Here is a 13,742-nt window from a genome sequence, read left to right on the forward strand (position 1 = left end):
CATATGCTCGTTGGGTGCATTTGTTGATATGTTTGTTGAACTCGAGCGAGGAGTCAACAATAACACCCAGGTCTCTTTGTTCGTTGGTGTTCTCCAGCTTAGTACCACCGAGCATGTAGACTGGTCTGTCGGACATCATTTGTTTGGTGCCGATTCGAAGGGTCTGGCACTTAGAAGCATTGCAGCATAGTTTCCATTGACGAGACCAGTGCTCAATCTCTTGGAGATCCCCTTGTAAGCGCTCCACATCTTCATGTGACTTGATGTGTCGGTAGATTTTACTATCATCAGCAAAAATTTGCACCTGGCTAACTATTTGATCCGGCATGTCATTAATAAACAGAAGGAACAGTGTGGGACCGATCACTGAGCCCTGTGGGACGCCACTTGCTACCTTTGCCCAGCTTGAGTGGGCTCCGTTGACTACAACTCTCTGTTTCCTATCGTAGAGGAAGTCTTCAAGCCAGTTAAGCAGCTGACCGCCAATCCCTGATCGGTATAATTTATGACAAAGTCTTGCATGTGGTACGGTGTCAAAAGCTTTTGCAAAGTCTAGATAGACAATGTCTGTAGGTACCTTTTCATCAAGGCTGCGGCTGCAGTCTTCCAAAGTGGAGAGGAGGTTTGTTAAACACGACCTTCCGGAAACAAATCCGTGTTGGCGTGGGTTCAAAATGTCGTTCTGCAAAATATGACTCATTATTTGTTCATTGACGATTCTTTCCATCACTTTACTGCATATGCAGGTTAAACTAATTGGGCGGTAGTTTTGGGCTTCAGTTCTTGATCCCTTCTTATGGACTGCTGTGACGTATGCCATTTTCCATAGACGAGGGACATGTCCAGTGTCCATCGAGTTTTTGAATATGATCCTCAAAGGTACTGCTACATTTTCTGCGAGTTCAGCTAGGAGACGTGGGTGAAGATCATCTGGCCCTGGTGACTTGTAGGACTTAAGCTCTTTCAGTAGCTTGATGATATGTTGAAGAGGCATTTCAACTGAATGTAATTCGGGTACATCTGGATGCCGACAGTGGGTGAAAGGACACATTTGCTCGTCTGACAGTGAGGAGAAGAATTCGTTGGCGTAAATCAAGTCAGAGTCATCTTCTAACGTGAACACATTCTTGAAGTGTTGGTTGAGGGCAGCGGCAGTTTCTTCGTATGTTGATGATGGGGTTCCGTCTGCCTTGGTAACTTGCCCTACTGGCTCTCGAACTTTGTTTTTGGAGTTACAGTACGCATAAAACAGCTTGGGATTAGTTTTGATCTGATGAAAAAGTTTTTCTTCGTGCTTTGTTTTGATGTTACGTAGACCATAATGAGCCTTTTTTCTTGCCTTGATGTATTTCTTTCTATACCTTTCCAACTCTGGTAGCTTTAACCTCTCTGCCCTCATGTAGGCATTCCAAGCACGGTGTTTCTTTGCAATCTTCCTTTTTGCTTCATTGTTAAACCACATTTTATTATTATCTCTGCCCCTACACATCGTTTTCACAGGAACACATTCTTTCCGGATTTGCATTAGGTGTTCAACCAGTAAATCATACTGCTCATCGCTACTTTTGTTTGACAGCATGGCAGTCCAGTTAACTTGGGAAGCCATGTTCCTTGCCTTTTCATAGTCTCCCTTCATGTAGTTCCACACCGTTTTTAGAGGCTGATTATTTTTCAAACATCTGACATCAGGAATAAGTAGGTCTGCTTGTATGACGCCGTGATCGCTTTTGCCGAAGGGAGGTAATACCTCCGCGCCTTCAATGTCATCTGCTCGACTTGTTATCAGTAGGTCCAAAAGACTGGGTTGATTTGATCCCCTTGCTCTGGTAAAGTGCCTGATGTGCTGGTGTAGTCCATTTGTTTGCAATACGTTCAGCACTTCAACTGGTGTGTTGAAACCCTCATTGTTTTTATTCTTAGACGACGAGTCGTTCCACGAAATCTCAGGAAGGTTGAAATCACCACATATTAACGGGTTGTTTGTTAACGTTGAGGCTTTGGTAATCAATTCTATCAAGATTTCATCATTTCTTCGGCAGCTGTTTGGTTTTCTGTACACAATACCCAAAAGCATTCTGGTGGTTCTTGACACCTTTATCCAGACCCAACAAGATTCTTTGAATTGACTTGCATAATCGTCAAGTTCGTGACAAGTTTTCATTTCAAGCCCGTCTTTTACGAACGCCAGTATTCCACCACGTCTTTCTTCCAAATTATCCTGGCGATGAATTTGAAACCCATGTTTCCTTAACAGTGTGTTTGGCAGGTCAATATTGCAGTTACTCTCAACAATTGCTAGTATGTCGGGCTTAAAGGATTCCAGGTACAGATGTAATTCAGGTAACTTGTTACCAATCCCATCAGCATTTGTGAAAGCAACTTTGAGTTTGAAAGATAATCTTGAGCTTTGAACATTTTTGCAACCATCAGGGTCTTTATCTAAGCTGTCACAGACCCTTTCTTGTCTTCCTTTAACGTCTTCCTTGTCTTTCTTCAAAGAGCTCCTCTCCTCTTTGGTCTTTGGGGACAACACGCCCCCGAAATATACGGTGGGTGGTCTTCCCTTTCACGTTCAGCTCTTCCCTTAATTTGCGTTGAATTTCACGTTCCTCAGGTGGGAGGTCGCGACTCATATAAATGTTCGCGAAGCCTGAGTTCTTGAGAAAGTATCTCAATTTCATCAGTCGCTCCACGTCGTCTTTGCTTGTCAGCTTTACAAGAAGTAGTCTCGGTTTTGTCGTGTTGACTGTGTGGGTTCCATCTCTTCTAACTTGACCCGCGTCATTCCTTCGGCCGAGTCTAAATCATTGACAGTCTGGATATCTTGGTATTCCCCTAGCAAAGCATGAACTATGTTTGCGAAGCTGTCCTCGTCGTATCTCTGTCTCGCCGCTGGGTCAGCTGCCCTACTTTCCGGAATGTTGTGCAAAATAATGTTTTCTTCTCTCTTCCACTGATCTTCCTTGGTCAGGGTTTTGAGCTTGTCTGTAACTGTCTTGAGAACTTGGTCACAAGTTCCTCGAACTGTTTCAGCATACGTTTTTGCTTGCAGTGTGGGCGCTTCTGCAGAGACTGCCTGCTTGACTTCATGCTCGTGGGCTGATAATAATTTGTTGAGAGCTTTCGTGTTGCTCTCAATAGCTTGCTCCAAGTTTGCAATCTTGGTTTCGATGGCGGTGCAGTTCTGCCTCATCTTGTCCTGAGTTATCTTGCCAGTTTTACAGAAGCTGCAGACAAAGGATAGGACACTGTACTTTTGTAGTGCCTGCATAGCTGGCCCGCATATTTGTTGACAGTCTGCATGGAACAGAAAGCCGCAAGTAACACAGAGCGCACCACTGTCATCTTCTATCGGCTTCCCACAACGCTTATCAGATCCTCCTTTGCACGTTTTAATCTCTTCACCATTAGCATATTCAACTGTCTCAGGTTCGCTGCTAGGCGACTGTATGGATCCAACGATCTTTTTCTTGTTTTTCTTCGATTTTCTAGCAATGATCCATTGCTTACTGTCCATGTCATATCCTCCAATGGAGTCATCCGAGTCGTCGTCAGATAGATTGATTGTGCTTATAGCACAACCTGTTTTGACATTTGCTGCCATTTCAAAAAGTAGAGCAAGAGGCGCAGAAGTGCCTCGACTTGCTGAGTGCACGAGTGTGCAGATTAAAAATCAAGAGCAAGCTGCCCACCTCGACAAATACGAAAATATGTTCTTAAGTAAGAAAAATGCAATTTTTGAAGAGTTAGAGCAGGCACAGCTTTCACTTTTGTGCTAAAACAAAACAATATAAATAATCTACGTTAAATTAACAACATTTACATACACATTTTAACACTAAACTAGAATCCCTTCCGCATGAAACACGGTAAATAGCGGAGCATCTTTAAACACGTCTATCCCCTTGAAAAATCCTTGACCAAAAGCTCTCAATGATGAGTTCTTACATCGATACATTGAATGTTTTTGCATGGATAAACCGGATGCCCCTATCAACATGACGGAGGCATTTTTGGGATACGTGTTGTTGCACGAAGGCCGTCACCTTCTTACCTTATGCAAACCAGGCACCAGATGCAGTTTTACGTAGGCGTTTACAATCTCTCCGTCCAGCGGACACAAACCCTGTAACAAGAGACCGGGAGATAATACACAATGAAACATATTTAATATAGTGTCAGTAATTAACCCGTCAGCTAATGCATTACGTCACTTTGCTAATCCGTTCAGCGACCACAAAGAAACGTCTCAACAGAAATCTTCACATGGGATGCTTGATGGGTGAATTACAGTGTAATGCATAGGAAACACTCAACTGCAAAAAGATAACTGTTTCCTTAGAAGACGGGATAACTGATGAAATGACAAGTCAGTTAACTCGGTCTGGCTTAGTATCATTAGGTATAATGACTCATCACAAGCACATTTGGTCAGCCCCCTACAAAAACAACTTTTGTACACCACCATACGACGCCGTAACTCAGCATTACACAAAGCAGCAGAACACAACGACTGCAGCACCAGACGTAACCACGCACCATACGATAGCATATGCTACACCACTGCATAACCCATCACCACAAAACACCACACCACACAACCCACCACTACTCGTTGCTACACACAACCCACCATGACTCAATGCTACACACCTTCCAGCACCACTCAACAACACACACCACCCAGCACCACACCGTCAGCACCATCTAGCACCATACCGCCAGCACCACCCAGCACCATACCGCCAGCACCACCCAGCACCATACCGCCAGCACCACCCACCTCCCGGCCACAACAGACACCCGCACTGTCTCCTGGCCTCTGTCACGCCGAGGGAGCTTACCCGTACTCTGTGGACGCAACAGTGTATTGATTCCACCGCCGGGTCGACCATGACTGAGAACTCGGCGGTGCCGGCGCTCCCACCTGTCGACAGTGGGACAGTGGGTGATGGTGGGGCAGCAGTGGGTGAGCGGTGGGACTACACGGTGGGATGGATGTACGGAGGGTGATGGGATCGACAGTGGGGCTGACAGTTGGTGATCAATTAACAGTGGGACGGACGTTGGGTGGTGAGAATGCCGGGACGACAGTGGGACTGACGGACGGGCGGTGGGTGGTAGGACGACACAGTGGGACGGTGGGTGGTGGGACGACACAGTGGGACGGATGAGGGGTTAGTGGGCTGACAAAACACTGCAGTCGTCTTGACCAGCCCCAGCCTGCAGCTCCGCACCGTGTGGTCAGCCACAGCATGGCGCTCAGCCTCAGCACTGTTATAAGGCTCGGCATCAGCACAGCTCTCCGTTATCAGCTTTAGCACGGCGCGCTCCCGCTGATGTCATCAGGAACATCAACAAAAACATACGACGAGACGTCCGGAGAGATAGAGGCTCATCCGACCCGTCAGAATCAGCGGGAGAAATAGGAACTCATTCGGCGTGTCAGCTCTGATAAGACTGCTAAAAACTGCGAGGAAAGAGAGAAGCCTGATGAAGCGCGCTATCACTCCACACATATGGCCGTAAAGCCCAGATGAGCTAATTAAACGCCGTCCTGCGTCCGGGAGCAGTACAGGGGACGGGACGCGATGTCGCAGCACGGATGCGCGCAGATCGTATTGTCTTTTTTCGCATACACTCGCCCTTATGGCACGCGAGCAGTCTCCAGGGAACATACTTGCATCAGGCTAATGAACCCGACACAATTTACTCAACTACCGTAATAACATGCGGTAGGTAAATACCAATAGTGTGGCAGATTGCTGCGCAATGCATTATTGTCACTATTACATTGTTCTACTTGCTAAATGGAGCAGAAATCCACATTTGGTACTGTGCCGACTGGAAGCAGATTATTCAGACCAAAATATGGTAGCCTGCCGAAAGTTCCGTGATCTAGTATTCGCGGCACTTGCTAGAGCACCGTCTCACACGGCCATTTGTTTAATTAGAGACCCACGGGGACAAGTATACTGTAATCGTTACTCAGGATAAAGCAGGCGCCCTGGGAAATCACGACCAGAACGAGAAGGTCCGCACGTCTGGACGGCGCGGCGGTGAGCCCGTCCCGGCCGGACCGAACCGTCTTCCTCCCTCCCTCTGTCTTACTCACTCACTCACTCACTCACTCATTCACTCACTCACTCACTCACTCACTCACTCGCTCACTCACCCACTCACTCAGTCACTCACTCACTCACTCACTCACTCACTCTCTCTCTCTCTCCATCTCTCTTTCTCCTTTCTTCCTCTTCCTCTCTGCCTCTCCGTCTTCCTTGTTCCCTCCCTTTTTCCTTCCTTCCTCCCTCTCTCTCTATCTCTCTTTCCCTTCATCACTCCGTCCCTCCCTCTCTCTCTCATTCTCCCCTCTCACCGTGTCTGGAACTGTGGCTGGGAGAGCAGTAGAGTCCACTCCGCCCACCACTGATGCTGGCCCGCCTGCGACCAGCCGCCCCCGCCCCCGCCCCCGCCCCCGCCCCCGGCGCGGCCGTAGACCGAGGTGAACCGACGCAGGACCGGCTCGTCGAACAGTCGCCGGTAGGCCTGGGGAGAGATGCAGAGGTAGGGTCGGATCAGGACACACTGAAGCGCCAGTGTGCAACAGAAGTGTCACGCGTCGCTAATCATGTGCCACTTGGTTCAATCCAGTGAAATCGATCGGTCATGAATTTATAAACGGATAAGGTCGTATCCCAATGAAATATGAGATAGATACAGGTAGTAACATTTTTGCTACACTTTGATGTTCATTTGTTCAGTTCTTCGCGGGTTTCTTCATAAAATGGATTGCCTCTCTATCACGCTACAAGAGTTCTATGTTGTCAGTACGGCGTTACAATTGTGCAAACGGCAGTTCCGAAGTGGGTCGAATTTTCCGCTCGGCTGGGTGTTTGCCTCCACACTGAGGCTCGCTGCTTTTCGCGGCTGAGCGGACGCCTCGGAACTGAGTTCGACTGTGATATTTACAGACGCTGGCCGTCTCGTTATCGGTGGCTAACCAACTGAACACGAACGTTAAACATTGCCCAACTAGGCTTCAATCTGATTCCCGAGACATTGATTCAGCGCGGCTATTAGGGCTGGGCTTATTCGATCTGAAACCCGTGCATTAAATGCTCCTTTGAGAAACCTAGATACGACATGTAATTAAATGAAGCCGATCAATTCAATGGCATACATGTGACGTGCGTGCTGGAATGTAAGCGTCGTATCACTGCTGTGTAATTAGTACTTGTGTGTCGGTGGCCCTCACCCGTCGCTGCCCGGCAGTGATCCCCGTTTGGTCCGGTGGGGTGCCGGCAGACCGGACCAGCTCCTCCTCACAGTCGTCTCGGTACGGTCAGCTGTGGAACAGACCAGCAGTGGTGTCAGCAGAGTCAGACCGGACCAGCTCCTCCTCACAGTCGTCTCGGTACGGTCAGCTGTGGAACAGACCAGCAGTGGTGTCAGCAGAGTCAGACCGGACCAGCTCCTCCTCACAGTCGTCTCGGTACGGTCAGCTGTTAAACAGACCAGCAGTGGTGTCAGCAGAGTCAGACCGGACCAGCTCCTCCTCACAGTCGTCTCGGTACGGTCGGCTGTGGAACAGACCAGCAGTGGTGTCAGCAGAGGCAGACCGGACCAGCTCCTCCTCACAGTCGTCTCGGTACGGTCAGCTGTGGAACAGACCAGCAGTGGTGTCAGCAGACCGGACCAGCTCCTCCTCACTGTCGTCTCGGTACGGTCAGCTGTGGAACAGACCAGTAGTGGTGTCAGCAGAGTCAACAGGAGCACTGAACAGCAAAACGCGAACCGTAGTATATCATACACATGAGCTGCAATACTTCCTTTAAAAGGTGAAGATTATTGAGAGCCTTACGATTGTATCAGTTTAAGAACGCCTCGGCGACAAAGGCCATTGGCAAGCAAGAATTTTCAACAAAATTGAAGTAATCATATTTATGTGCATGATTTTATTCGCCTATCAACAAGCCAGAGTTGCACTGAGTCACAGCATGCATTTTTGTTAAATTCGTCCTATTCCTCACATACGGCAAACAAGAACATTGTGTAATTACACGGATGTAGTGATCTTTCTTTCTTCGTCTCTCTCTCTCTCTCTCTCTCTCTCTCTCTCTCTCTCTCTCTCTCTCTCTCTCTCTCTCTCTCTCTCTCTCTATCTCTCTCTCTCTCCCTCTCTCTCTCTCTCTCTCTCTCTCTCTCTCTCTTACGTTCTTTGGATATGGCTCCCTTATTATTCAAGAATTGCCATTATGCAGATTGCGTTGTCAGGACAATCACTTGGAGACAGTTGACCTTCAAAGAAATACAAATGTCTCATATTCTTTATATGCCAGCAAATGAGACGATGCGATATCCGAAAGTAGAATCTTACGTGCCCTAGTAATTAGGTATCTCATTACGTAATCTCTAATTACCCACCTATTCAATTCAGGCGTAATATCAAAAAAGTGCAGCGAGCTTTGAAACGTTTATGCTGAAAATCTATGAAAAGCCTGACTTGCACATTGAAGTGCTCGATCCTATTATTTATAACGATGTCACTTAGTCCGTATCAGAATACAAATATTGTATATAAAATACCAATCAAAATATTGTACAAAATTATGCCTCCTCAAAGGCATCCATTACCTGCGTAAATGTCAGCTGCTAAAAGGCTGTCGGACACTGTATTGACTGACCCCGGGACCAAATTGCCGGGTGTTGTAACAATGATGCCTATGTTGCAAAGTTTGACGGCCTTTAGGACCAGAGTTACAGATGAATGGCCGACGCTAAAACAGAAACCACAGAAGCATTCGACTTCTTTTTTCGATTGTTGCAAAGTCTGTTTTAGGCCGATTTAAGTTTCATAATTTTACGCATCACAGACATACATACATGTTGATGTTAAAGCCACTTCTATTCTTCACTTTGCTTGGGTATCCATTCCATTCGCCGTGCTTTTTAATTATTACTTCACCAAATATGAAACATAGCAATAATGCTGGCATTACACTTTCGCTTTTATCTCGTTTGAATACGCTACAGAACATTGCTAATGTTCTCAAAACAGCTGCATCTAATTTTCAGCAGTTGCATAATGCGTCAGTCGGGGTAACTGGAACGTATGCAGTTATATTTAGAGACTCAACGCGGCGCGTCTCAATCAGCTTACAGCATCTGCAGGATAACCCCTTAGATGCATAATGCATGTTTTGGCCGGAAAGACGCATCCCACTCACGGTCAATCTGAAATGGTCCGACTATATGGATGTAACTAGCTGATCTTTGATTGCTGTTACCGTTGCTACTCTATACCTATAGGTCTTCCCAGGAGGTGAAACGAGAGCGTCAAAGGGTTGCCGGCCAGAAGTCCCATTTCCAAAGGTCAGTGCCTTGGTAATAAAGGTAAACATAAATCATGGAGCCTCACATGCATTTACTTTATTGGCATTATTTGCAGTTTTAGATACTCCTTTAGCCAGACAGAACTCGTCACACTCAATTGTACAGGGTGTGCGTGTTTTTGTCAGCACGTCTTCAAAAGAAAAAGTGGCATGGCATAAGTGTGAGCTTGTAATGTGCTTGCTCGAAAACTGCGTGTCTTCTTTACTTACCTATCTCCGAGCTTCCGAGCTGTCCAATACCACAGTCCACAGGATGTTCTGCAGTCTCATATTTTCCCACGATATTGCCCGTTTCTCAGAAACATGAATGACTTATCTATGAGACTGTCACACGCTAAACAGTTACAGTTACTTTTTTTATACGTGAAGCCACCTCACAGCAAACCTGCCGTCCAGATCTGTCCACTGCCGACACCGCATACGTCACAGCCGGCGACGCTGGACGGCCGCCCTGGCCGGTGATTTTCCCCCGGGCACTGATGGCAGCGCTCGTTTGACCTCCCATCCCCTCCTCCCCTCCCCAGCCGAGACAGTAGCGTGCCGACCCTCCCCCCGCCCTGAGCTTCGATTCCCGGTCGGTCATGAGCACGAGGTCACGCGTTGAATAGGGATAAGGTCACGGAGGGCACGCGAATCACAAGGCAAATTACGTGACACGCCACCCGAGGCTCCTCCGATGGGGGATGATTGGAAATAGTCACCAAATAGAATCCGGTGTGCAAGTTGTCTACAGTTGAGTTATTAGGTGTGATTGAATAATGAATGCGTTGTGTCACGTCAAAATGCAACACAACAAGATATATCGAAATTCGAAATATGATTCAGTTACTTGGATGCGAGAAGACGATTCAGTGGCACGATCATCTTCTATAGGGCCTTTCCTCACACTTGTAACATCTCTGAATGTATAAGTTTATCTGAGAGACCTCGAAAAGATATTGCTTACATTATTAGATTAAGCACAATAAAGTGTATCTGACACGAATTCAAAGTGCTTTACATTTCAAACAAATGTCTTATTGTGCACAGTGTGAGCAACGTTTGCAGATAAATATAAGCATGATAAAGACTAAAGACATATGGTGTCGAGTGTCATTATTCATGGAATGGGTACAATGATATCCCGACTGCCTTTTATTTCATGAGCTCCCGAGAGACCGTATTTGCTCATGCCGTCATTAAGTCCATGCATCGATTATAGGCCGATTGACTTGATCGGGCCCTCCGGCATGCATTTCATACTGCAGCACAGCTGTCTCTTATCGCACAAACATAATCTACAACGTAGCGCCTCTCAGTAAGGTAGGATGCAGCCATGAAGGCAGCTTCACTATGATGCAGGCTGAGCAGCTGCCTTGCGGCACAGCATTACTCAGGCGCTAGACTGCTAGGGACATCTAGCGGCAAAGTAGAAAACTACTAGGCGCTGCGGCACAGCATGGATCAGGCTCTTACTATGAGGATCGAGGAATATTTAGCGGCGAAAGAGCGAGCGGGGAAGATTCATGACAACTTTGCTTGAGCGTAAACTCCTCTTTCATAATAAGCTGTTGGTCTTTTCAGTACAAATATTATTGTATACTAAGCATTGCAGGATTTATGCACTGTTCTAAAGAAGTTAATACATGGCTCCTTACAGGTAGGTAAATGAAAGAAACATGCAACTGTACTCCAACTAAATACGAACTGTTATTTTGAAAACATTATGCATTTTTATAGAAAAATCCCTCAAAATAACTTAGGATACATCAACTTAGATGGGGTCCAACAATATTCGGATGCTGCTCCCTTTACCCACTGTTTTCCGTTTCATTGATTTTGTTTTACTGCTTACTCAGCTTGTGAAACTTCTTCTAAGCGACACCCCGGCAAAGTTTCTCAAGACCACTAAAACAAAGAAACGAAAACATCCGTGCAGTACAAAAGCACAGCGCTACGTCGGTAACTAAAAGTAAGAGCTGAGACAATCTGCAAGTTGGGCTGTTCGTTGGGAAGAGGAAATTGTTTGTGGAAACAGACATTCGAATACGGCTAGCCATAACAATCATTCATTTTCTGAGCTATTTTGAGATACGCTTGTGCATGTATGAACACGTGCTTGCATGCACATTTACTCTTGAGTTTGTGCCTCACGCGGCTAATCTATATCGGTAATCCCGGGACGCCCGAGAGCCTTACCTTGTGGTGCGTCGCCGTTGGTTGTCGTTTCCGGCCGCGTCTCCGCCTGCTCCTCGGCTGGGCTGCATATAGAGCAGTGGACCGAATTCACCTCACGACCAGGGCGAGAGGCGAGAGGCGGGGAGAGGGAGGGAGGGAAAGAGTCGCGGGGAGGAAGGGCAAAAGAGAGGGAGAGAGAGGAGAATGAGAGAGTGAAAGAAAGAGAGAGGGGAAGAAAGAGAGAGGGAGCGGGAGAGAGAGAGAGAGAGAGAGTGAGAGAGAGAGAGAGAGAGAGAGAGAAAGAGAGAGAGAGAGAGAGAGAGAGAGAGAGAAAGAGAGAGAGAGAGAGAGAGAGAGAGAGAGAGAGAGAGAGAGAGAGAGAGAGAGAGAGAGAGAGAGAGAGAGAGAGAGAGAGAGAGAGAGAGAGAGGGACGGGAGGGGTCCGCTGGTACACGGCGTCTGTCAGGGTCGCTGGCGCACGTCCGACAATCTCCCGTCATCACTCGCTGACGAGCTCAACATGCTACGACGCTGACCGAGCTAGAGACAGAGCCACTCGATTTAGCTACGATGAAACCGTTTTAGCAGACTGGCTGACTGATTATGGTGGCGACTGTTAAACATGCCACGCTCGTGAGCTAAGAAGCGACAAATCTGTGCTGCCATGCTAGATATCTGTGTCAACGTTAGCAGCTGTCGTCCGTACTTTGAGTTCACATAATTGACTCATTTTTAAGTGAATTTCAACAAGTTCCTAATTAAAAGCCACGACCTTCCACACTACAAACACGCTAGGATGAACACAAACTAACTACTACGAGGTCGTGCTGGAGGCGAAAATAAAGACATCAAGCTCAAAAACATGTATTCGGCAACAGAGCAGTGCACTCATGCATGTGTTGTGCAAATTGGGTGATGAAAGCCACTGGTGGGGCAAATATTTACCAAGCGAGTGCAACACTCACATGTTATATTTACGGCATACGAGCACATTGCTATATTGGTACGCATCAATTGGTTCCTAAGTCTATTTCATTTTCAACTACCGGAAAAAGCACATGGTCAAAAAGCTCTGGACTGTTGTAACAACGTCATGTGTTGTTGAAACAATCAAACAAAAGGCAAACAGCACATGATAGACTGTGTCACAGCTGTAAGGGCGTGCTCTCATCGTACGCGCAGTGATGTTCATATCGTCTCGAGCGTTGTTCTTCTTTTCACTCAAGACAAATACAAAACACGGCAAGGCATATTGCTAGCTGTTCTGTTGGGCTCTACAGGGAGGGGCTGCATGCTCCAGCTACTGAAGTTCTCGGCACTGTGGGTTCTACGTCATGGCAGACAGGCACAGTTGGCACACACATGCACATCAGTCCTGGATGCTGTGAGGTGCAGTGGTAGCAGTGACGTCAAACCACACTGGTGACGTGCCGCTGGTCTGTCTTTGATCAAAGGCACCGACACAATACCGTCCTGAGGAGCCTGATGGGCCAATGACTCCACCAGACTAGTCAGTGAGCTCAGCTGACTAGCTGGTGAGCCAGATGGTCCTCTGAGACAGCCAGGCAGCCAGTGATAAGTGAACTCACGTTCCAGCATGGTACAAAATAAGCTCAGGCAGCAGGAAGAGCTCTACTAACCCCACCCCAACTACTGCAGGAACCTCTGAGCTCTGACACACAGCGGCGAGCCTCGGCTCACCTGACCATCTGCGGAGGTACGCGCTCGTAGGTGGTGACCCGGCGCACGGCCGACCGCCGTGGCGCGTCCTCATCCTCCGAGCTGGAGTCGACGGTCCGCGCCGGGCTGACTCCGCGATCCGACTCCAGACTCGGTCCGCGGCCCGACTCCACGCTAGCGCCCCTCTCCGAGCCCAGACTGGAGCTGCGCTGTGACCCCAGGCTGGTGGTGCGGTCCGGGGGTCCGGTGCGGCGCTCCACGGCAGGACTGGCGCGGCCGGAGAGCGGGGGCGCCGACCGTGCGTCCGAGCCGGGGCTGGAGGGATCACCTGGGGAGAGAGGGAGAGAGAGAGAGAGAGAGAGAGAGAGAGAGAAAGAGAGAGAGAAAGAGAGAGAGAGAGAGAGAGAGAGAGAGAGAGAGAGAGAGAGAGAGAGAGAGAGAGAGAGAGAGAGAGAGAGAGAGAGAGAGAGAGAGAGAGAGAGAGAGAGAGAGAGAGAGAGAGAGAGAGAGAGA

The 13,742-nt window shown here is 47.8% G+C and overlaps 1 protein-coding gene across 1 annotated transcript in view; it reads right to left on the bottom strand.

The window, feature by feature from the left end:
- Positions 1-13,742, bottom strand: part of LOC122376152 (rabphilin-3A-like) — a 48,595-nt gene that overhangs the window by 13,141 nt on the left and 21,712 nt on the right. The window contains exons 5-10 of the mRNA XM_043355868.1: positions 13,251-13,557; positions 11,571-11,632; positions 7,256-7,346; positions 6,377-6,546; positions 4,845-4,927; positions 4,055-4,126 (exon numbers count right to left, since the gene is read on the bottom strand). Of these exons, the coding sequence (XP_043211803.1) occupies positions 4,055-4,126; positions 4,845-4,927; positions 6,377-6,546; positions 7,256-7,346; positions 11,571-11,632; positions 13,251-13,557 (785 nt within the window). The remainder of the gene's footprint in view (positions 1-4,054; positions 4,127-4,844; positions 4,928-6,376; positions 6,547-7,255; positions 7,347-11,570; positions 11,633-13,250; positions 13,558-13,742) is intronic.

The sequence above is a fragment of the Amphibalanus amphitrite genome, unplaced genomic scaffold (genome assembly GCF_019059575.1).
Source record: "Amphibalanus amphitrite isolate SeventyFive unplaced genomic scaffold, NRLGWU_Aamphi_draft 002033F_arrow, whole genome shotgun sequence".
Classification (NCBI taxonomy): Eukaryota; Metazoa; Arthropoda; class Thecostraca; order Balanomorpha; family Balanidae; genus Amphibalanus; species Amphibalanus amphitrite.